This window comes from Sorex fumeus, unplaced genomic scaffold (assembly GCF_029834395.1).
Source record: "Sorex fumeus unplaced genomic scaffold, SorFum_2.1 ptg000047l, whole genome shotgun sequence".
Taxonomy (NCBI): Eukaryota; Metazoa; Chordata; class Mammalia; order Eulipotyphla; family Soricidae; genus Sorex; species Sorex fumeus.
Window position 1 is genome coordinate 12,280,605 of NW_026606104.1, and position 26,041 is coordinate 12,306,645.

Below are 26,041 nucleotides of genomic sequence, written 5' to 3' on the forward strand. Positions count from 1 at the left end.
CTACTAGGAGAAAGCCCTGAGCACTGTTGGGTGTTAACCCCAAAACCAAAAGAATAAATGAACTTCAAGTGTGACTGCTCATTTGCTGGCAATTTTCCAGACGAAGCACAATCATTATGAAAGATAAGACAAAGCCTGTAAGTAATACCAACCCTGAAAGAGAAATATAGTTCTACGTGAACTAAAAACCACAATCCAAATAACTGAGCAGTATCATCTGTGCCAGGTACTACTGGTTGTCCTGGTCCACTGATCGTACCTGTGTTTAATTTTGCCTTTTATAAACTTGAACCTTGGAATCAAGAGAAAACTCTGATAGACTTAAGAAATCTCTATGGTTGCTCTGGAATAACTTAAAGTTAGGGTGAAAGCAAATAAGACATCTAATTAGTCGCATGGAGGGAGTAGGGGCCAAAAGAATAATAAATTAAAACAGACTGACCAAAACATCAACAAACAAAGCCTAATCTACATTCAGCATAAAAAAAAAATAGAAGCACTAAGAGAGCTGAGGTAGCCAAACTGTGAAACTTGATGGCAATGGAAGATATTTTCATTTTTTCAAGGAAAACACAAACACATCTGTGAGATAAAATAAGAGATACTTCCTTGGGACCTTTTGACACAGCGTGAGAGCACAGTTGCCTTACTTGTGAGCTTGAGGACATGGATTCAACCCAGGGCACTGCCTCACATGCAGAGCAGGGTGCTGGCAACACTGCTGTTTGAGACTGCAGAGACTCTCACTGCAGCAGAAACTGCACAATCACTGCTGTACTGCAGGGAAGGGTCTACAAGCACCAAAACAGAAGTCTCTGACCCCAGGTAAGACCCACAACCAAGCATGGCACACAAAGGGGCAGTCCACAGTGAGCTCCCACAACTAAGGGTGTGTGAGCCCTAGTGAGCAAGGAAAACAAAGGAGACTGTAAATTCATCATAATACCCTTTAGTGACATTTTATCAATTCTAGGCTGGGTTTTCAATTATTAAAAAAAAAAAAAAGAAAAGAAGAGAAAAGAAAAGAAAAAAGCAACTCCACGGGAAAGGTAAAATTAAATGTCCAACTACCACACAAAGACTGACTAAATCCACACTGTGTTTTTCTTTTGAGTTTTTAGTTATGGGTCACTGTCACTGTCACCCTGTTGTTCATTGATTTGCTCGAGCAGGTGCCAGTAACGTCTTCACTAGTCGCAGCCCTGAAATTTTATTTATTTGTTTTTGTTTTTTGGGTCACACCCGGTGATGTTCAGGGGTTGTTACTCCTGGCTCTGCACTCAGGAATTACTCCTGGCGGTGCTTGGGGGACCATATGGGATTCTGGGAATCGAACCTGGGTTTGTTGCATGCAAGGCAAACGCCTTACCCACTGGGTTATCGCTCCAGCCCCAGCCCTGAGATTTTAGCAGCCTCTCCTAACTCGTCCTTCCCAATGGTGCCGTACTGGTGGCTCTTTCAAGGTCAGGAGAATGTTACTGTTTTTGGCATTATCCACTATGCCACTGAGAGCTTGCTAGGCTCTCTCATGTGGGCGGGATACTCTCAATAGCTTGCTGGGCTCTTTGAGAGGGATAAAGAATGGATATAAGAGAATTAGAAGCAAGTATGTTAAAACCAAACATATGTGTGCTGCTTTAGGTACATCCATCAGTGGCCTAGACTATAAGAAGTTGTGCGGCCATGAGTGCGGCGGCGCACTTCCAGGAGCTTTGTTTTATAGTCTGTGGATTTGGGGATTATATGGCTATGGGTAGTTTAAATAAAACCAAAAACCTCAGAGCCCTCCTCTGGAAACTGAATTTCAGTAAACAGAAAGCAACCCCCAAATGCATCCAAAGTTACTATCAATCCCCTTAGAATCTTCCAGTGCCCCCTGGGGGCAGCATCAGCATCACACTCTGAGAAACTCTCCAAAGATAATTTGGGGACTAGTACTTTCAAACAGCAGGTTTCAGAGTAATCATAAATTCTGGAAAATCCTAAGCCATTATTGCTTTAGACTGGGTCTCTGCCCAATCTCTTATTTCCTTGTTTTAGACCTCCACTTAATATGTTAATTATGCTCATTTTAATTCTTCTCATTCCTGTTTTTCTCTTAGCCTCTCTCCTATTTGTCATCCTTTTGTCTGTGTTGAACTCAACTTTAGCTCCTCTATTGTCTACACTATTAACTCTTATGTTATTTAACCCATCTACTTAATTTCCAATTTTAACTCACTCCGCCAGTTTTTGGGTCACACCACCCAGCTGTGTTTGGGGCTTATTTCTGTCTTTTTGTCCAGGGGTCAATCCTGGTGGTGGTTATTTAGGGGACCACCTGTGGTGCTAGGGATTAAACTGGTGTTGATCAATAGCAAGGCAAATTGTACTCTATTTCCCGTCCCACAATTTCAATTTTTAAAGTTTCATTTGGTTTTCCTTCTGCCTAGCTCTAGTAATTTGTCATCAAATAACATTTCATTACCACTGTGTCCCAGAAATTTAGAAGCAAATTCTTATGCCTATAATCTTATTTGAATATTTAAAAATATTTCAAAAATCATTTTTATTATTCTTTGTTTTTAAATTATTTTATTATTTACTTAGTTTAAATCTTTATATTTTACAACCACTAACTCCATTAATTGTTGCTAATTACTCATGTAGTTGTGTGTATATGTATTTACTTTTGCTTTTTTATCGTTGTTGTTTTGGGAGTCCACATTCATAAATGCTCAGGGTTTATTCCTGGCCCTGCACTCAGGGGACCATATGCTGGAGACTGAACCTAGGTTGGTTTCGTGCAAGTCAAGTGTCATATCTACTGTACTATCTCTTTGGCCCAACATTTTAAAACTTGGGGCATAAGAATCATACTGAGCAGATTTCTAAGTTTCTGAAATGTAGTTTATTAGTTTTATAGTTGGCATCAAATTGATTTTTATAAATATTTCCGAGACCACAGGCAGTTTATAGAAAGTACATTTCTGGCTCTTCTCTCTTCCTCACAGTGCCAAATATGCCTTACACATTACTTTAAAGATCAAAGAAGTAGAAAAAAGCTTAGAGCACATTTATTGTGCTACAGAGAAAAGGTTTCCTAAAAATAGGAAGAAAATGGAGAATTAAATCAGATTCAAATACGGAGAAGGTTGGCGTAGATAAGGAAGCAGACATTTTGAATTATACATGTTCTCCCACCATTAAATTCTGATGCGTGTCTCTCGGTTTCTCAGAAATGTTATTATACTTGAGGGAAAAATATTGAGAAAATTGCTTTTTAAAATTATGTATATATTTTTATTCAATTGTATTAATATTTAACAAATATACTAAGCACTTTGATGGAATACAAAGAAAAGCAACACTGTCCTCTCACTGAGCTCACATTCTGTGGGAAAGAGGGAAATGTAAATTAACAGAGAGAGGCATAGACAACATACACATTGGCACTAATGGGAGACTGAACTAATGTCTTTTCTAAAGGAAAAGAAGCAGGGAAATCAGAAATTCAAATTGCTCAAAATTTGAGAGAAGTATCAGAAGATTCAAACATGCTAGGACATAGCCTAAAAAAATGAATCAAGTTAAAAGAATACAATTTATTTGCAAGGACAGAAAATAGCTTCATACGATTAAAGCATCAAACCTAAGTAGGACTACTTTGGAAAATAAAGATGAGAAGATGGTAAGACAGGTCACAAAAGGTTTTGTATTATTTTCAAGGGATTTTTAAGTTATGTTTGCCAATAAAGAATTTAAAATATGGAAGAGTAAGGATTAGAATAGGTAAAGCAGTACTGCAGTTAAGAACAAAGGGTCCAGGGGCTGGAGCGAATAATAATATAGTGGATAGGGTGTCTGCCTTGCTTGTGACTGACCCAGGTTCAATCCTCAGCATCTCATATGGTCCCCTTGTACACTGACAGGAGTGATCCTGAGCTCAGGAAAAGGAGTATCACTGAGTGTGGACCTAATATTAACATTGTCTAGTGCTATAAACCCAATAAATTTCAGCAGAACAATTAGGTTCAACTCTTAGTTCTATGACATATATTAAGGTCATTTTGGGGCCTTAGTGTGCACATCTGTAAAATGAGTAAGAATGGTATCAACTAAGAACACAAGGGCTGGAACTATAGTGGGTAGGTCCCATTTGCCTTGCATGCGGCTGACAGGCGTTCAATCTCCAGCATCCCATATAGTTCCCCAAGTCCATCAGGGTAAATCCTGAGTGTAGAGCCAGGAGTAATCTCTAAGTCAGGAGTAATATCTAAGCACTGTTGCATGTGGCCCCCAAAACACCCCTCTCCCCCCCCAAAGAAGAAAAATACAAGTCTAGCACAGAGTCGATGTTCAGTAAATATCATTGTGATAAATGATTAATAAAATTTGCACTGGCAGAAGGATAAATTAGAAATGAAGAGACTACAAGTGGTCAATTTCCTAACTAAGATTATTGCTAAGGATTAAATGAGACACAACATGTAAGATACATATGTAAGATACATATCTTGTTTATAAGCCATTACAAGCAGTACAAATTTCAACATACTATAGACTGAGGAAGAATACACTGCAAGAAGAGAAATTCTTACTACTTTAAGAATTTTGTCTGTGAAAGAGAGGTCTACCAATAAAACTATAGGAAAGCAACACTTTATTTATTTATTTAAACAGGAGGAATGGGAACACATAACAAGAACCAGAATTCTTAGTAAAGGGGGAGACAGTGTGGTAACTGATGACGAAGGCTAAATAGAAAAAGAGTGAAAAATCGAAGAAAATTGAGTGTTTATTGATTTCTTGGGGGCCTGGGGGCACACCCAGTCGTGCTCTGGGGTTACTCCTGGCTCTGCACTCCTAGTGACTGGAATATACTCCTAGTGGTGCTTGGAGGACCATAAGGGATGCCAGGGATCGAACCCGGGTAGGCCTAGATAGCACCCTAACTGCTATACTATTGCTCTGGCCCCAAATACTTATTGGTTTTTAAGGAAAAAGACAAAAAAAAATTTGCAAGAGACAGGAAGAAATTGAGGGAGCTGAGTTCTAGTGGTCAGTAAAATAGAAAAGAGGCTTGACACTTAATGCCTATATTGCAAACCACAACACCCAATGGGAGAGAGAGAGTAAAAGGGAAAAGGAAATGAGTCTGCCATGGGTGTAGGGGAGGGGAGAGGGAGGAATATTAGGAACAGTGGTGGTGGTGAATGGGCACTGGTGGAGGGATGGGTACTCGAATCATTGTATCACTGAAACATAAGCACGAAAGTTTGTAAGTCTGTAACTGTACCTTATGGTTATTCATTAAAAAATTTTTTTAAAAAAAGAGGCTTGCTCCATGACTTGGAGGCCAGCCACACGTGCTAGGGGAAAAGGAAGCTCAGATAGAGAAGAGAGCACCACATAAAGGGTGTTGGGAGGATCCTCCCAGGGTGGGAGAAGCATGCTGAAAGTAGACTATAGACCAAACATGATTGCCATTCAATGCCTCTCTTGCAAAACACAGTACCCAAAAGAAAAAAAAGAGAGAACAAGGGGAAATGCCCTGCCACAGAGGCAGGGTGGGACGGGGGGGATGGGGGGTGGGAGGGATGCTGGGACCCGTGGTGGTGGAGGATGGGCACTGGTGGAGGGATGGGTACTTGATCATTGTATAACTGAAACCCAAGCACAAAAATTAATAAGTCTATAACTGTACCTCATGGTGTTTCACTAATAAAAAAATTTAAAAAAATAAGAGGCTTGAAGTGGCACAGAAGACTTGTAGAGACTGAAGAAAGAAAAGCTGTCGGTAGTAAGATAAAGATCTACAGTGTGGGACAATTTTTACAAGTCCAATTGAGGTCATAACTTATATTTATTGAAATTGGTTTGACTTAGTTCAGCAACATCCAGCAAACTGAAATGAAAACAAATATAAGGACTGATTTGCTATCAGAGGTTTCTTGGGGAGATATGGTAGAAAGAAATGATTTAAGAATGTTGTGTAGATATCAGTAAGAAAATTGTTCAAGGTAATAGTGCCTTTGAAATAAATAGAAATAATAAATACAAAGTAGGTGCTGATAGCATGAAAAAAATCTAAAGGACAAAGAAAACAGAAGTATTTGGCCACATTATCTTTGTGGTACTGAGTATAAGAACCAGAGGAGCAGCGATACAAGGAGCTATCATTTACTACATAGTCAATGTACAAGGTATTAATTAAAGTGGGGTTTTACATAGTTACTTCCCAAGAGAAATAAGAAATCTGGTGAAAATCTGGCAGAGAATTTAAGAATTTAAAACAATTCACTACTGGGGCTAGAGCAATAGCACAACGGGTAGGGCGTTTGCTTTGAACACGGCCGACCCAGGTTCGAGTCCCAGCATCCCATATGGTCCCCCGAGCACCGCCAGGAGTGATTCCTGAGTGCAAAGCCAGGAGTAACCCAAGCATCACCGGGTGTGACCCAAAAAGAAAACAAAAACAAAAACAATTCACTACTTACTCTATCTCTAGTACCTCCTCAGATCTTCACTCATTCTTCAAACCCTCTTTTATGTATAAGGAAAGAGTCCATTAATACCTTTTGGTATTGATAAAGATAGTTTTCTATTTAGTAAGGCTCACTAAAATGTGAATGGAATATTTTGAATAAATGGGTTGAGAATGCCCTTTTATTTCATTTCACTATCTTAAGACTGGCTACCCATGACGTATTCGATATGCCAAACACAGTAACAATTGTCACAATGAAGACGTTACTGGGCCCGCTCGAGCAAATAGATGAACAACGGGAGGACAGTGACAGTGACAGTGAAGACTGGACTAAACTTTGTGATAGGAGGGCTAAAAGAACTAAGGGAATCTGAGAAACCAAATAGCTATGATATTTATATCAAACATCATCACCGTCCTCCCGTCGTTCATCAATTTGCTCAAGCGGGCCCAGTAATGTCTCCATTGGAGACCTTGTTGTTACTGTGTTTGGCATATCGAATACATCATGGGTAGCTTGCCAGGCTCTGCCGTGATATCAAACATAAATAAAAGAATGTATAGAAAACATAGATAACCTTGGAGATGGCTCATTAAAATCACTTGCCTAGCAAGAGGGAGGCAATGAGTACAATTACTGATGCCATTCACCTGTGCCAAAATAAATGCGGTTGACCCCTGGGGCTGCCACACCTGGATACATAGTGAGGTGATATGAGCACCGTAGCCCCTGATGAATACATCATGCGTATGACCTCCATCATCACATTAAGAGCAGCAACAAACGGAAGGGAAGGGAAAAAAGAAAAGAAACACATAAAGGAAAAGATGGTAAGAACAGAAAAGCACAGAGCTGACAGTATATTGTGTGTCATAAAATTTTAAAATGACATATGCACCTATATCCTGAAAAGGACAGAAATCAGACTTCATCCCAGAGTGTCACAGGAAAGAAGCTTGATATTTGAGGTGAAATCCTTGCATGAACAGGCAGTTTGAAATAACACTTTCTATTAATGTTTGTATAAACATTTTCCATAAATAAAATATTCTATAAATGTAAGGGATAAATGTAAAAAGCATATGAAAAAGTAAACTGTAACATGTAAACACGAGTTATTTTAAGTCAAAAGGTGACTCTGCTGAACATTAGCCTGCCATCAAATTATGGACAAATAACATGCCTGATTGGGAACCCAGAATGTCTGGTGAGAGTGTTACTCCAAAGTTAGAAGAATTGTCAAGGGAAATAAAATTGTCAAGGGAAATAAAAATGAGGTCAGGGGCTGGAGTGATAGTACAGTGGGTAGGGTGTTTGCCTTACACACGGCCGACCCAGGTTCGATTCCCAGCATCCCATATGGTCCCCCAAGCACTGCCAGGAGTAATTCCCGAGTGCAAGAGCCAGGAATAACCCCTGTGCATTGTCGGATGTGATCCAAAAAGAAAAAAAAAAACTTTCGGGTCAAAATTTTAAATAAAAAAATAACTAGCCAACAATGACCATTCTTTCTGGTTTTCTAAGTTTCAGATGAGGTAATTTTATAACCTTTTCAGGGCAAGTGGCTCAGAAATCTGAAGCATGTGTTCTACCACTGAACTTCTTTTCTGGTCCCAAGTTGGTTTTTTTTTTTTTTTTTTTTTTTGGACGTGGGGAATGGGACTCAGGATTACTCCTGACTTTGCATTCAATGAACCCTCCTGGTGGGTTTCAAGGGACCATCTGAGATGCCTGAGGTCGAACCTGGGATGGCCTGTGCAAAGCAAGCAAGTGCCTTCTGCACTACCCTCTTTACTATTTCTCTGGTCTCTGACATCAATTTTAAACTATTTTTTCTCTTTGAAGTTCTCTTTTTTAAAAAATAAATTTTTATTAATGAAATACCATGAGGTACAGTTGTAGACTTACAAATTTTTGTGCTTGGGTTTCAGTTATACAATGATCGAATACCCTCCACCAGTACCCATTCCCATCACCAATAATCCCAGTATCTCCCCCCCCCATCCTCCCATTTCACCCCACCTCTGTGGCAGGGCATTCCCTTTTGTTCTCTCTCTCTTTTGGGTGCTGTGGTTTGCAAAAGAGGCATTGAGTGGCAATCATGTTTGGCCTATAGTCTACTTTCAGCATGCATCTCTCATCGTGGGAGGATCCTCTCAAGACCCTTTACTTGGTGCTCCCTTCTCTTTGAAGTTGTCATCATCTTCTACTATTTTCTCCTCTATGTCATCTAATTCATGCAAATAAATTACTACCAGGGGGAAGAGTACTCATTTAGAAGGACAACAAAGATCTATTAGAAGTTATGAAATGTATTAATATGCAATTATACTCATTTTAAATTTCCTTGGATATGAAATAATGAAAAAAAATAATTACTTTTTAATTCCATTTGAAATACAAAACATAGTAATTTGGTTACAAAGAAAATTTTCTGACCGGCCATTTTCAACAACATTCTAAGTTTCATTCTGATCCAAAAAATGTTAGGTCAGAGCAAAGGAACAGTTGGCAGGGCACTTGCCTTGCATGTGGCCAACCTGGATTAGATCCCCAGCACCCAATATGGTCCCTCAGATCCAGCAAAAGTGAATCCCTGAATGCAGAGTCAGGAGTAAGCCTTGTGTACCACTGGGTGTGGCCCATAAAGCAAAAAATAAACAAAACCTTATAATTCCCCAGCAATGCCAAAAAAGAAAAAAGAAATCTCAAAATTACTCTAGATTCTGCAAAGAAAGAAAATGACACTCAAACAATGAATTCCCTATTATCTAACAAGTTCTTTCACTGTCAGTGTCCTCTGTTGTTCATCTATTTGCTTGAATGGGCCCAGTAATATTGTGAGACTTGTTACTGTGTTTGGCATATCCAATAAGTCACGGGTACCTAGCCAGGCTTTGCCGTGTGGGCAGGATACTCTTGGTACCTTGCTGGGCTCTCCGAGGGGTCTGCCATTATATTAAAATTAACAGCCACACATCAAAGCCTATGTTAATGTCATAGTGGCTAAAATATAAGGCATACACTACCTCAGTTACTCATCTTAACCAGTCCTGTGTGTTAATGTAGCCCCATTTTAGATAGTGAAACAAATGATCGTACTAAAGTTTTGCAATTTGTTGAACAAATGGCTAGTAAGATAATGAAGCCAGTTTGTTTTTAAAGTGAATGTTATAGTAAATTAACATTAAAAAGAGGAGTTTGAAATATTTTATAGTTATACATGCATTCTAAATTTAGTTTATAAAGAAGAAAATATAACAAAACATAAAAACTGTTTATATAAATTAACAACTTTAAGTGCATTTACCTTTCTGGTAGGCCTGACTTAAGTTGTACAGGCCTACTTATATAAACTAGCTAATTTACAACATGGAACAAAGCTAATCTTCCTGCTACCCAAAGAGAAAATATGAGTCAAGAAATCTAAGATCTCAAGATTTTCATCACAAGAAAAAATAGTATGAGGATAGATGTTAACCAGATTTTTTGGTGACAAGCATTTTGCAACATATATATACAAATATAAACATCATTATGTTATATACCTGATACTAGTAATAGTTCAGTTATATATACATTTTAAAAGATTGCATAACAGTAACCTTTTACCGATAGAAGAATTTCCTTAAAGTTTCCTGGTGATTCTGGCTAACTGGGCCTGAGACTTCAATGTCAAGGCTCAAGTACACAGTGCTGCTTGGGCCCTATGGTTTAGGGGACTATTTCACACACTGTGGGGGGCAATGTGGTGACTGACTGAATCAGGGTAAGGCATAAGCCGTGTACAGGGATCAGGGACAAACCTCTATAATGTCTCCTGGGCAATCCATTTTTAACTAAAAAAATCAAAATAAAGTTATGTTTGGATAAATTATATAATGGAAAGCAATTACTATTTAGAAGTGCCTGAAATTCATTAAGTATGAATGAGTGGTAAGTAAATAAAGCAAATAATAAATTTTCATAAATAATCCTAAACCTAGATGCTAAAATTATCTCTGAGGGCCAGAGAGATACTACAGTGGGTAAGGCACTTGCCTTGCAAGCGGTTGACCCGGGTTTGATCCCTGGCTCCCATTTGGTCCCCTATGTACTGCCATGAGTAATTACTGAGTGCAGAGCCAGGGGTAACCCCCGAGCATTGCCAGGTATGTTCTAAAAACAAAAGTTTTCTCTGATGATCAGTGTTGTACTCAGAAACAGCCAACATTTAAATATAGTAAAATTTTTCTTAAAACTCACACTGAGTTTTACATGTCTATAATAATACTCACATATCTCAGTATGATACACACTATTCAAGATATAGAAATTGGCACACATGAAAGGTTAAGTATTTTATTTAAGCACACTTAACATTTAAGTGGCAGTCAGAATTTAAACGATAAAAAACATAAGGTCATAAATTAGGATGTTAGCTGTGAGAACAGAAAAAAATAAATTGGGGAAACATTTTAAAGTTGAGGCTAGAAGGGGGCACTTGACCTGTATATATAATATATAAGGGCTTGGGTTTCATTCCTAGTATCTAAAAAAAAAAAGAAAAAAATGAGGCTAGAATAATAATTGCTATTTCACACCACCATTAAGACTATAAATCTATTCATTAACTTAATTTTGAAATAAAATGTACTAACAATTTAGATACTAGATGATAATAAGACAGTATTTTAATTTTACACAAAATTATAATTTTATCATTTTTTCCACACCTTCAATGGACAGGTTAAGATATAAATAATAAAATTATTATCAGACTGAGTCTACTATGAACCAAATTAATTGCTGGGCTTTACTTTTCATTTTATTATTTTCTTTAGTTTTTGGGCCATACCCTGCAGTATTTGGTGCTTACTACAGGCTCTGTGCTCAGGGAGCACTCCTGGCAAAACTTGGAGGATTATATATGGTGCCAGGATTCAATCCGGATTGGTCACATACAAACCAAGCACACTAATACCTGTCCTATTTCTCTGGCCCTTCTACTGGGTCTTAAGAGATACAGATTGAATTCCTGCCATTCACACAATTCATGAAAGCCAGTGAGACACTTGGAGGACTTGGTGACTGAGAATCATATGTCTACTTCAACCCAAGTTTGATAAGATAACATAGAAATGGTAAGTCAGAAGAATCACCTTAGTGATTAGAGATATATTTATTTCTCTATATAAACAAATATATTTCAACATTAGATCTTATCTGGTTGTTGGTCTTCCAGTTTAATATAAACCACATTTTGCTAACAAGGCAATGTGATAATCACCTCTATCAATAGATGAGAAATGTCAAAAGTAAGTTCTTTTATTCTGTAATGAATAACATTTCTTAAGGTCTTATGAAAAGGAATTTTCTATATGAAAGGAATCATTTGTTATGAAAACCCAAGTAAAAGAATCTGGTCTTACCCTGTCTAGTTCCAGTGTAAACTTCTGGTCCCATGACTGATTGGAAATAGGTTTCCAACTAGTTTGACCAACCACAGTATTATCTAACTTCAAAACTGCACAGACATCACCTGTTAATTATAATTAAAAAGTTTGTTTAAGTATTTAGAAATCTTTAAAATACAAGCTCCACTGTTTAATAGTAATTAAATTCTTGTATTTTTGAAAAATAATTCTAAATCAAACTGAAGCATTTGAATCATGATGGCTAGTTTTTTACATATACACAGTCCCATGAGATCTTTTCAAATTATCCTGTTTCATGAGACCACATAGTATCATTCATATTAGAATATAACTAAAAGCACTAACACCTGATCCACAGTTCTTTGCCACAATGTATGTGTGTATGTTTGTATATCAACAGTATTCAGTTTTTGTCCTTCAATATTGCTAAATAGCCAGTTACCTTTAAAAAAGTTTTTTATGGTGGCGGGCTGGAGCGATAGCACAGCGGCAGGGCGTTTGCCTTGCATGCAGCCAACATGGCCAATCCGAGTTCGATTCCTCCGCCCCTCTCGGAGAGCCCGGCAAGCTACCGAGAGTATCTCTCCCGAACGGCAGAGCCTGGCAAGCTCCCCGTGACGTATTCGATATGCCAAACACAGTAACAACAAAGTCTCCAGTGGAGACGTTACTAGGCCCGCTCGAGCAAATCGATGATCAATGGGAGGGCCTTTACCTTTTACCTTATGGTGGTGGTGAGTTGCGGAAACAATACATCAACACTCTAAGTCAAGACTACATTTTAAACATGCATCTTAACCACAATAATCAAAAAATTAAAAAGAATAAAAAATCACTGTTTTCCAATTTTTCTTAAAAGGCTCATGCTGTACACAGAAAAAACAGAAATACGAATTGCTCTTTTAATCTATCCAGGTTGAGCTGTCATGTGCCTTTCTTGCCTATACATTCATATCATGGTTTATAATCACACTAAGAATGTCTCCAAAGTATGTCATGAACTTTTTTTTTTTTGCTTTTTGGCTCACACCCGGCAATGTTCAGGGGTTACTTCTGGGTCTGCACTCAGAAATTACTCCTGGCGGTGCTTGGGGGACCATATGGGATGTCAAGGATCGAACCCAGGTTGATCGCATACAAGGCAAATGCACTACCCGTTGTGCTATTGCTTCGGTCCCATGTGCTTTACTCTTAATACTCCCCCTCTTCCCCTATTTCAGTTTGTTTTTAAAACACTGGGCTACTAATCCTAGTGAACATAGTTATCAAAATTTCAATATTCATTCAGAAGAGCCATTATACTGCTAAATCAAATTGTGATCTTTTAAGTTTCATAGCCTCTGCACCCTTTCAAGTCAGCATAAAAAGCGATCCCCTTCATATCCCTCCAAAATAAATGCTAAAAGTCTTTCAATTTGCCTACTGTTTTTTTAGTTTTTGTTTTGTTTGCTTTTTGGGTCACACCCGACGATGCTCAGGGGTTACTCCTGGCTTTGCACTCAGGAATTACTCCTGGCGGTGCTCAGGGGACCATATGGCATGCTGGGAATCGAACCTGGGTTGGCTGCGTGCAAGGCAGATGCCATACCTGCTGTGCTAGCACTCCAGCCCCCTGTTTTTGAGTTTTTATTGCTTTTTCCCCCCCCCTGTCACTTTTGCTTTTAATACTTTACTTTGTGGAAGATTTTGAAACCACACCTGGTGGTTCTTAGGGGATATACCTGGTACAATGCTCAGGGGACCACGTGGTACCAGAGATTAAAATAGACTCAAATTTTTAATATTTTTAAATCAAATTATGAAAGTCATAATTTTCATTTTTTTCTATCCAATTCTGACTCTGTCCCTCTCTACTATTGCTACAATCTCTGCAAAGCCCCTCAATTTGTATATGATTAAAAAGAATTTAGTTACTGAACTGGATAAGTCATCCGTTTTTAGGAGATTTCGACTACTTCCACTTTTACTTTTGCTTGTTCTGCTCATGAAAGATGATCTGGTTTCACTTGGACTCCAGCCAGGTAGTGCAACTGATGCTGCTTTTGACCGTCCAGGGACGTTTTCCAGTATATCTTGGCAGCCCATAAGACGAACTTCCAAAGTACCTGATAGCATACAAAAAAAAATCAATTCTTAATATATTAAACAATGTCGTTCTCACCTATTTGGAAAGAGTGGACAAAAATAATTCTGCAAAGATCAGTTTACAAAATTTCTTCTGGTAGTTCTGAGAGGAAACATTTCTCCTATTTTAATTAGAGAAGACTACTGAAAATTCCTCATTAAGACAACTGTGGACATTTTATAGAAAGATCAAGTAGCACTGCAGCACTGTCCTCCTGTTGTTCATGGATTTGCTCGAGGGGGTCCAGATGTGACCAGGGGGTCACATCTCCACTGTGAGACTTGTTGTTACTATGTTTGGCATATCAAATACATCACGGGTAGCTTGCCAGGCTTTGCCATGTGGGCGAGATATTCTCGGTAGCTTGCTGGGCTCTCTGAGAGGGGCGGAGGAATTGAACTTGGGTCAGCCAGGTTGGCCATGTGCAAGGCAAACACCCTACCCACTGTGCTATCGCTCCAGTCCAAGTACCTCCCCCAAAAGCTGTGTGTAGGGCAAAGAACAAGTTATACAAACTTCTTGCATTTATATAAATACTTATTTTTATAATTAGATGGAACGTTTACAAAATTATGGATAAAGAGGTGAGAGGTACAAACAATAAATACAAATGAGTCCTACTGAAAATTGAAAGTACTGAAAAGAGAGAATATAGCTAAATATCAAAATGATTTTGACTCAAGAAGTTCAAATTACATTCACATACAACCCCCCCCCACAAAATGCATATGGTAGAATTACATTTAAATAAGTTTCAACAAAATGCAAATTAACATCTAATCAAATAGGTCAGTTGCTTGTGAGGAAGGAGAGTATGAGAAAGCAGGTAAGAAAAATTTCATAGAGGCACATGAGGATGCATTTAGTGGTGGGATGAACATATTAATGTATCAATGTTAATATATTTATGATGGCTGCTTAACTTTAAATAAACTACAAATCTTCTCAAAAGATACACATTTGATGTGTCATTTATTGTCTATCAATTTTACCTAAATAAAACTCTAAAAACTGAACAGATTGAAATGGTGGCACAAGTACCTATATTTACTAAAAAAATCATAAAAGACTTAAAATGGGTGAATTCTACAGCATAAAACTGGTATCTCAATAAAGTTTCTAAAGACACATGGAAAAATTTTATATTTTCCTAGGCTACAAAAATCACAGTAACAACAAAGTCTCCAATGGAGACGTTACTGGGCCCGCTCGAGCAAATGGACGATCAACGGGAGGGCCTTTACCTTTTACAAAAATCATACCTTCTATTATAAAGTGGTAAGGCAGATTACATATAATAGCTTTGTTTTAGTTAAAAAGAAAACAACTTGGGTTTGTGCATTTTATTTGCTTTTAGCTGTAAAAGTGACAAACTTAGTTCATTTCTACTGTAAATGCTCAGCCATGAAAGTCATCCTGGGGAATCTGAAAACATCTGGCTACCACTTCAAACCCTGGTAGCTTATTAAATATTTTAGTAATCTCAATATATTAGGAGATGACAATGCTCAACACCTGCTTTCATTCAGCAAAAAAAAAAAAAAAAAAAACAACCAAAAAACCTGGAGGGACTTAAAAGATCATTATTAAGCATCTAAAAGTTTCTTTCTTTTATGAGGTGATGCAACTGCAATTTCACATATCTATATTAGAAATAGTTTAAAATTACATTTTCCCCCTTTATAGCCCACAATATGAAATTTATGGAATAAGCAAATCCAATAAGTAAATGTTTTTATTCATGAACAGTAGATATGAATTCCATTAGAACAAGTAAATGCTTTTTAAAAAACTTTGTGGGAAAACAATTCTATATCCATCTTATTAATTTAGTGTTTCATCTTGATACAGCTGAATACCACTTTTTAATTTTGAGGAAATCTTTTAAAAAAACCAATACAAATAAATAGCAGTACACCTACATTAAAAAAAAAAAGCCATGTTTCAACATGTAAATAAAAAAATATAATTATAACTTAAATCAAAGTAGGAACAAATTTGAAAATTTCAGGATGGTAATCTCACCACCACAAAAGTAATCAGCATCTAAATGAGACAAAAGCATGTGGTGAGAACCTCAGGTCAGTAAATGCCTACATTACTTAGCTATACTAATCCCTCACCATATTTAATCCTTTGTTAATTAATACCAGTGCTATTTTTGCTCCAGATCCTACCTAATCATCAAATATTTACTATGCATCTGCTGAATGTATAAAGAAACCAAGGTACAGACTAAGATTTCATGTCAGTAGATAAAAGTATTTGTTCCTCAAGTTTATATTCCAGTTTTGAGTTAAAAAAAAAAGAGGTACATACAGTAATAAGATAGAGAATAAGGCAAAGACATTAAAAAGTGACCGCTAACCATTTTATTGTGATAGAGGATACAAGGTAGGAATTATACAAGATGTAGTTACAAAGAAACTTTAATAGGTACTGGAGAAGAATGTATATTTGGCTTTTGGGGAATGAAATTCATCCATGTATGTATCTACTAGCCCCCTCCCTTCCATTTCATCTTTCAAAGTCAGTATTTCCTTGCTGAGTTTTAGTCTCCTTGGTTTATCAAGGGGTGACAAGGCAGTGTTGAAGTCTTCAACTACTATTGTGTTGCTACCACTGTCCTCCTTGAAGTCTATTAGCAGCTGTATTAAGTATTTTGCTGGTCCCTCATTGGGGGCATATACATTTCAGAGTATAATTTCTTCCAGATTTATGTGTATCCCTTAATTATTAAGAAATCACCTTCACTGTCTCTTGTAACTTTTTTCAGCCTAAAATCTATGTTGCAGAATACTAGTATGGCCATCCCGGTTTTTACTGAGTTGCTTGCTAAAGAATTGTTTCCCAGCCTTTCATTTTGAGTCAGTGTTTGCTCCGACTATTCAAATGTGTTTCCTGTAGACAGGAGAATCTTGAGTTCAATTTTTTAAATCCAATTAGTTCATTTTGTCATCCTGCATTTGGACTCTTGGCACTGAGAGAGATTATTGTCATGGAGGTATGTGTCATCTTTCTATAGGGATTGCTGGGTTTGAGGGGTTTGTCTTGACTTACAATTGCCCCTTGAGTTTGTCTTTTAAGATTGGTTTTGAGTTTATAAAGTTCCTGACCTGTTGTTTATCCATTAATTTGTGCATCATTCCTTCAAATCTGAATGAGTCTAGCTGGGAGGAGTATTCTTGGTGAAGCCCCATTTTGTTAAGTTTTTTAACTACATCCCACCACTTTCCTTGGTTCCAGAGGGTTTCATTCGGTAGGTCTGCTCTAAGTGTAAGGTATGCCCTTTGTATGCAATTTCCTTCTTTGATCTTGATGCTTTCAATATTGTATCTCTAGCTATGCTGTTCATCATTCTGACTAGAATGTGTCTTGGAGTCTTTGTTTAGGGTCTCTTTTAGCTGATACTCCTTTTTTTAAAAAATTAATTTTATTGAATCACCGTGAGATAGTTATAAGCTTTCATGTTTGGGTTACAATCACACAATGATCAAACACCAATCCCTCCACCAGTGCACATTCCCCACCACTAATATCCCCAGTATAAACCCTCTTTTCCACCCTCCCTCTGCCTCCATGGCAGACATGATTCCCCATAATCTCTCTCTACTTTTGGGCATTATGGTTTGCAATACAGACCCTGAGAGTTTATCATGTTTGGTCCTTTATCTACTTTCTGCACACATCTCCCATCCCAACCGATTCCTCCAGCCATCTTTTTCTTATTGATCCCTTCTCTATTCCAGCTGCCTTCTCCCCTTTGCTCATGAGGCAGGCTTCCTTAGCTGGTACCCTTTGGGCTTCTTTGATGACTGTGTTCTCCAGCTCTGGGAATTTTTTAGCAATTTTTTTTTAACAGTCTTTTTTTTTGGGGGGGGGGTCATACCCGGTGATGCACAGGGGTTACTCCTGGCACTGCACTCAGGAATGACTCATGACGGTGCAAAGGGGACCATATGGGATGCTGGGAATCGAACCCAGATCGGCCATGTGCAAGACAAACGCCCTACCTGCTGTGCTATCACTCCAGCCCCAGTATAACAGTCTTATACCGTTACTGTTATTACCTAATTGGAGTTGCCTCCCTGTGTCTCTGGGATTCTGATGAGTCTTACGTTGTTCTTCTTTAACTCATCCCATAGTTTTTTGCTTTGGCCTTGAGTTATTTTGAGGACTTTCTCTATCCTTTGCTGTTTCCTGGAGGTTTTCTGCATCTCATCCTCAAGCTCACTGATTCTGTCTTCAGCTGCTGTTACTCTACTGTTAAGGGCACCCATAATGTTTTTCATTTCATCTACTGAATTAATTTTTAATTAATGCCATTTCTGTTGTAATTTTCTTATTTTTTCTCATTTCCTCCTGTATTTTATTGGATGTCTGTTCCATTGTTTCTCTGAGCTCATTAAACACCTTCACTATTTCGTCTCCGAATTCTTTATCAGAGACTATGTATGTGGGTATTCCTTGTTGAGGCTTCAGAGCTCCTATCTTCATCTACCCCTCATGGTGCTTTTCTGCAGTTTCCCCATGGTGCCTATGGTATCCTGGAGGCGGATCTTTCTAATACATCATCAGTATCCCCCAACTCAGTGCCTGGAAGGGATCGGTGCGGGTTGGGGGAGGACAGTGTTGATGGATGTCTTTCCCCAAATAAGATATGGTAGGGAAATTAACTGGTGGCCTGCCCATTCTGAAAGTGCATGTGGGACATCCTCTAAGATATACCACATGCTGGGCTACAAAACCTACCTCCATAAAATTAAGAGGATAGAAACTATACCATTTTTTCAGGCCATGAGACACTGAAAATAGAAGTTAATCACATACAGTAATGGAGAATCAAATCAAACACCTAGAAACCGAATAGCTCACTACTGAAAAATCACCAGTGGGTTAGAGAGGAAATCAAGATTCCTGGAAACAAATGAGTGAGGACACGAGCTATCAGAATTTATGGGATACAGCAAAAACACCTTTTTTTTTTTTTTTGCTTTTTTAGGTTACACCGGGTGATACACAGGGATTACTCCTGGCTCTGCACTCAGGAATTACTCCTGGTGGTGCTCGGGGGACCATATGGGATGCTGGGAATTGAACCCGGGTTGGCTGCGTGCAAGACAAATGCCCTAATTACTGTGCTATCGCTCCAGCCCCAGCAAAAGAAGTGTTAAGAGAAAAGTTTATAGCATTGCAAGCATACATCAGGAAGGAAGAAAGAGCCCACGTAGTTTGACTTCACAGCTTAAAATCTTAAAAAAAAATGACCAACAAAAGGAGGCCAAACCAGGCAGGAGGAAGGAAACAATAAAACTTAGAGCAGAAAATAATGCGCTGGAATCCCAAAAAGAATCCAATGATCAATAAAACCAAGAGCTGGTTCTTTGAAAAAGAAAAATAAACAATCGATAAACCATTTGCCAGACTCAAGGGGAGTGGGGGAAGAAGAGAGGGGAGGGGAGGAGAGGAGAGGGGGGGAGAGGAGAAGAGAGGAGGGGAGAGGGAGTAACTGCCACAGAAGCAGGCGCAGGCAGGGAGTGGGGGTTGGGAGGGAAACTGGGGACATTGGTGATTGAAATGGTGAAGGGATGGGTGTTGGAAAAATAAATAAAATAAAATTTCAGCCAAAAAAATAGATATTTAGGGCTGGAGAGATTAGTACAGTGGGTACTGCATTTGCCTTGCATGCAGTTAACCGGGTTTAATACCTAGCACCCTGTACAGTCCCTGGAATCCCTCCAGGAGTAATCTCAGAGTGCAGAGCCAGAAGCCCTGAGCACAGCCAGGTGTGGCCTCTTAACCAAACATTAAATTATAAAGACAACTTGAATGAAAAAGGGACCCTTTTAGATTTCCTTTTGGGCCATACCTGATGATGCTTGGGAGACCTTATATAGTGCTGGAACTTGAACCATTGATTTGAACTACTGTCACGGCCACAGCCACATGCAAGGCAAATCCCATAACCTCATTACTATCTCTTTGGTCCTTTGTTCTATTTTTGCAGTGCCTAGACTGAATCCTGGGTCTCATACATACAAAGCAATCAACACTAAGCTATATCCCTAAACAGAAAATATTACAGAAAGTAAAAATGGGCAGTTCTAAAAAAATAATTTGAGACATAACTATACCACTTTCAGTCACAGACACACCAGGATAGTAATAATAAAAAACTGGAAAATAATGTGTTGGTGAGTATATGGAGAAATTGGAACCCTTATACATTTCTATTAGAAACACATGATGTAGGTATTTGGAAAAAGTCTGATATCTCCTCAAAAACAGAAAGTTAAAATACCTTACAATTTTGTAATTATATAGCCATATGACACATAACAATGTTTTAGTCAAAGACAGCAAAAAAAGGCATAGTTTTTTTTCTATATAGCCTAGGTGTGTAATGGGCTAGATAATATAGCCCATTACACACTTAGGCTATACAGAAAGAATATACCAACATTCCATAACAATAAAATTGTCCCATACATATATCTCAGAATGTATCTTGTCCTTAGCAGAATGATAGTCTGAGTTATACAACCCTCACAACTGAATATAACAAAACTGAAAACAAGTATTCAGAAACCTGCACATAAATGTTCATAGTAGCAACACTATTAATAGTCAAATACTGAAAAAAAAATACAATAACCATCAATTGATGAGTACTGCAACAAAATTTGATATATATTTAAACAATGGAATATCATGTCATAAAGAAAGAAGTGTTAATTCATGTTATAAGAGCAACAAACATATCTTGACAATAGTAACTAAATATAAGAAGCATGATATGAAAAGCCATGAGCTAATTAAGTTCATTTATAGGAACTATCTAGATTAATCTCTAAAGAGACATAAAACCAACGCTGGATGCCAGGGACTAAGAGAGAGGGGAAATGGAAGGGTTAAAATAATAAATTTTATTATGTTTATCTTACAAAAATATTTTAGAAACTATGTGCACTTTTAAAATGAAAGAAACCAGATCAAGATGCCGGCTAAAATGAATACAAGAAAGTCAGAAGCTACATGTTTCATACCTGTTAATGCTGCTGGTTTAGATAATGTACTATACTGATTTTGTGTTGATATCATACTTTGACGTGGACTCAGTGTGGGCGATGCAACAAGTGAAAGCTCCTCAATAATAACACTGCTCTTAGGGTGATTCTTGGGAAGTTCATTTAGTCTTTGCTCCAAGGAATACTTTAAAAGATCTAATTTTTGACTTGATTCATTGAATCTTGCTTGAGCCTTGAACATGGAAAAGACAATTACTGTCATTTAAATAATTACATTCCTATAAAGATGTACTTGTTAAATTAAAGGTTTATTTGAAATTACTTCTGAAAGCGCTTTTCTGTCTGTTACTTTTCCTGAGCCAAGCAATTTCATTACATTCTTTGCACCTTCTGCCACTGCAAACTCTATCCTAAAATGATGCCTCAACTCTTCCATCCGAAGTTCAAGAGGACTTATGACAGGCTTTGCTAGAAGAGAGAGCAAAAAAATATTAATTGAGTATTCGATATGCCAGACACAGTAACAACAAAGTCTCCAATGGAGACGTTACTGGGCCCGCTCGAGCAAATCGACGATCAACGGGAGGGCCTTTACCTTTTTTAATCCATGTGATTTTCTATTTGTAGTGATTGAATCTCAAGAAAGATAAATCTTATATTAAAGGGCTTATTTAAGTCAATAAATACTTCATAGATACAACACTGACTTTATACCCATCCATTATAAACCTCAAAACTCAGATTAAAAACTAAATAAAAATTTAAAAAGTGATGTTTCCTGCATAAGTTTATACTATTGCTTCTTTCTTACATAAAATTTATTTAGCATCAAATGTCCACATTAAGAACAATGACAATTTATTTCTATTTCATCACCATTATCAAAAGCCAATTCGTTGGTCTGGACCGCCTGAAGAATCTGCATTCGTATGACTTCTATTTTTGTTTTGCTATCTTGGAGTAGTTGCTGAGCTGTTCCATGGAGTTTCCGATCCTATTGGAAAAGAAGTTTCAGGTAAACAGATAAAAGAAACAAATAGCATATTTTCATAGCTTCTAAATAAGATCAAATAATAACAAGTATAAGTCTGAAGTGTGAAAAAACAATATAAAATATATTCTTGTAGATATTTTTATTTTTAAAAATAATAAAAATGATGGACCAAAAAAGAAACCCAATAAAAACAAATCCCATGACATTACAAGTTGTTCCTGCTATCTAAGGGTTGAATGTTCCTATTTAATATGATTTGATAGATTATTTTGAGGGTCTGGAAATGCTATAGCCATTAACTCTTTGTGCAGTCCCAGATCCAAGAAATAAACTACCATATTGTAACATACAAAAACATTCTTTTGGATAGTGGGGGGAAACTGGTAGTTAACACAAGTTGAGAGAAAGCAAGTGAATTTTATTACTTAAAAAAAAAATACAAAAAGCACCCAAATTCCTGTTTAATTTTCTCTTTGCTTTACACAAAATGTAAATAATTTTCCTACCCCATGGTCAGTAACTCTCACATAAGAGCACTGTATGAAGTAATAGAGGACTCACTGATCAACTTTAGATAATCCCTTCCTTTCCTATATTATTTCATTTAAATTTTCAGGGAATGTCATACAAATGGGCCAACAGCAAATCACAGACAGTATGTTTCATTAGATTCTGATAAAGAAAATAGCAAACATTTGTCACTAAGAGTGTAAAGCTTTGAATGCTTAAAAAAAAATTCAATAAACCTAGGAAAAAGAAATTGTGAATAAACTTTTGCCAGTCTCCTGAAGTCCAGCAGTTGTCAATGTCAATTTCTTCCCCACCATTAGGTTAAAAGTTTATTGTATAGCTTAGGGAGATGCATCTGGGTCCCTTGTCCAGATGATAACATTCTGGTCCTGTTCCTGGCCTGTCTACACACCTCCAGTGTATGGTGGCCTGGTCCTATTCCTGCTATCCTCTGTCTAATGTCTGTGTTCCTGGTCTCAGACTTGCAGCTGGAAACTTTGTCCCCTTGCTGGGGCTGGCTGTTCTGTAATCTGTCACTGGGCCATAGCCCAACAGCTCTCTGTCCCTTTGGCTTTCCTTCATTTTTGGCCAAGGCCACGTGCTTGTGAGAGAGAACTTCTGATGTCTTGCCATCTGCAGTAGACTTCAATTCACACACAGAAGAAAGGTAAATGAAAATAAGCACCATGTGAGAAGGCATGAAAACCAGCAAGGATAATCAATTATAACTTGGAAATAACATATATCAATCTTTTGTTGTGTATGTCAGAAGATTATAGACTAACTTAAATTAATAAATAAATGAGATAAAAGTAATCAATAAGCTCAGTATACAATGACACTGAATAAAGAAGATGGAGATATAAGTGGTGAGACAGTGTAGCCATTATATTATGAAAGAAGTGAGTTGAAATACATTAAATATCAAAGTAAGTTAATACACAGCGGAAGAAAGAGCAATTAGGAACTATGAATGCTTCATTCATTCATTCTCTGTTACCAAGGCCAGTCATTTAAGAAGAGCTTTTAGTTAGAATTCATTCTCTATTTAATAAAAGTAGATTTCATACCTCCAAAGAATTGGGTTCAAATAGTCCTTTAAATATAAATCTCCTCTATAAAACAAAGTAGCACACAGGATATTTTGGAATAATGCTTCACCAACAAGAACACCAGCTTGAACTTGGTGGTTGATTGTATGTATATTCTTTTATGATTACATCTGTTTACCCTCCAAATTTAAAATGTAATCTCTTATTTTCTAAGAATTATCTAACTAGAGAATTGAAATAACTTTTCTACTTCCTTGAAGTCAAATCAGAGTGTCTTTAATAGCAACAAATTTGTTTTTCAATCATATATTAATTGGGGAAAGTTACCCTCTTCTGCAAGATTTTGATTTTTTGGCAGATATTATGTAAATATGGATATTATCCTCTAAAACAAGTTTATGTATCAAGATAATACTAAAATTATATAATCATGCACATGATTGGCATTTAAATGTTCCCCAAGACATTGGAGAGAGAAACACTACTGGCTTTTATACTACGTCTTGGGAAACATTTTAAAAAATGTATGTTTGGTTGAACCATACGAAAAGCCACACTCTAATTTTGAACTGAAATCTGGAAATTTCAGATAGCTCAACCCAATGAATTAGAAGTTGATAATTAGTAATTAGCAATGTACAATGGAGATATTTGGACTATATAATATCACAGCACTTTATAAATAAAATTTTTTTATTTTTAAATTATATAGTTTATTATATAAAATGGGCTGGAGCGATAGCACAGCAGTAGGGCGTTTGCCTTACAAGCGGTCAACATGGCTGACCCGAGTTCAATTTCTCTGCCCCTCTCGGAGAGCTGGGCAAGCTACCGAGAGTTATCTCGCCCGCACGGCAGAGCCTGGCAAGCTACCCGTGATGATTTCGATATGCTAAACACAGTAACAACAAGTCTCATGATGGAGACATTACTGGGCCCGCTTGAGCAAATCGATGAACGGGAGGACCGTGACCGTGAAACCTTTTGTTGGGCCAGAGACTATAGAGGTGCTTGCCTTTCATGTGGCCAACCCTGGTCTGATCTCCAATGCACACATGGTCCCCTGCCAGGAGTGGTGAGCACTAAGCATAGACACGATAATAATCCTTGAGCAACACTGAGAGTACTAAAAAAAAAAAAAATGTTTTACATGTTACAGTGGGCGACTATGCCTCAATTTGGATACATGAAATATCAAAGCCAGTGAAAATACAATTATTCAGTGCTGATGCTACCCTATGAAATTTAGTTTGTTGAAGAGATAAAGTGGTCCAAATGTTAAAGAGAGCCAAATTAAAAAATTCAAAATAAAATGGCATAAAATTTTAAACGAGGGAACTCAGAAAAAATTTACGAGCTAACCACAAAGCTAAGTTTGGTATAAAGGATATTTTCAAGGAAATAACATGAAAAGTCTTAGGAAATTGGGCTACACCAGGAACTGAAACAGGTCTCTAGAATGGAAAACATGTGTGAACCAGTTCAACTTAGAAACATTGTTAAAAAAATTTCTTCAGCATGTCTTATCAAACTCTCAGAAATTATTCTGAAAACCACTGAGCTGCTTTGTCATGGTATTTACATTCTAATGCTGAGAATCAACAATAAAGAAATGTATTTTATAAATAATCATTTCAGAGAGTGGTAAGGTAGAGAAATGGGATAGGGCGAATAACAGGGTTGTTATTTTCATGGGATAGCAGTGAAGAACTTGCAAAGATAGGAGCATCTGAATTGAGATTTGAATAAAGTGAGAGAGAAAGCCATAAAAGTCCTTGGGAGAAGAGACACAGACAACTCTGGCTGTAACACATCCTAGCACAATGTAAACATAGAACCCAGTAAACAGAGATTTGAAGTTGACTACAAAAATCACTGTGTGATTTTTCTGTCTTCCTAAATTTGCTTCCCAAAGTGAATTATCTCTCATTAAAAGTAAAGGCCCTCCCGTTGATCACCGATTTGCTCGAGTGGGCCCAGTAACGTCTCCATTGGAGACTTTGTTGTTACTGTGTTTGGCATATCGAATACGTCACGGGGAGCTTGCCGGGCTCTGCCGTGTGGGCGAGATACTTTCGGTAGCTTGCCAGGCTCTCCGAGAGGGGCGGAGGAATCGAACTCGGGTCGGCCATGTTGGCTGCATGCAAAGCAAACGCCCTACCCGCTGTGCTATCGCTCCAGCCCTAGCTCTCATTATTATCTCTCATTATTAAGGATATTTCCATTCACCAATCTATCCATACAATGTAAGCAGCATCAGCAATTCGGCCTTCTTCCTTCTCTCTAGGCACCAAGTATTATCCTACCTAAGTAGCTTGACTCTGTCTTTTGCTTTCATTACTGTAACAATATGAAAGAAGCAGCAACCTTAACCACGCACTACTATAAACGTGAAACTTAAACTTGCTATCTGTAAGATTCAACCCTTTCTGATGAATTCTTTAC

General features: G+C 37.6%; 1 protein-coding gene across 2 annotated transcripts in view; it reads right to left on the minus strand.

Moving 5' to 3' along the window:
• The window catches only part of PKN2 (protein kinase N2), a 120,429-nt gene that overhangs the window by 34,388 nt on the left and 60,000 nt on the right, over positions 1-26,041 (minus strand). For both annotated transcript variants that reach the window (XM_056123176.1, XM_056123175.1), the window contains exons 4-8: positions 21,917-22,034; positions 21,363-21,508; positions 21,059-21,272; positions 13,807-13,992; positions 11,882-11,991 (exon numbers count right to left, since the gene is read on the minus strand). In XM_056123176.1, the coding sequence (XP_055979151.1) occupies positions 11,882-11,991; positions 13,807-13,992; positions 21,059-21,272; positions 21,363-21,508; positions 21,917-22,034 (774 nt within the window). The remainder of the gene's footprint in view (positions 1-11,881; positions 11,992-13,806; positions 13,993-21,058; positions 21,273-21,362; positions 21,509-21,916; positions 22,035-26,041) is intronic.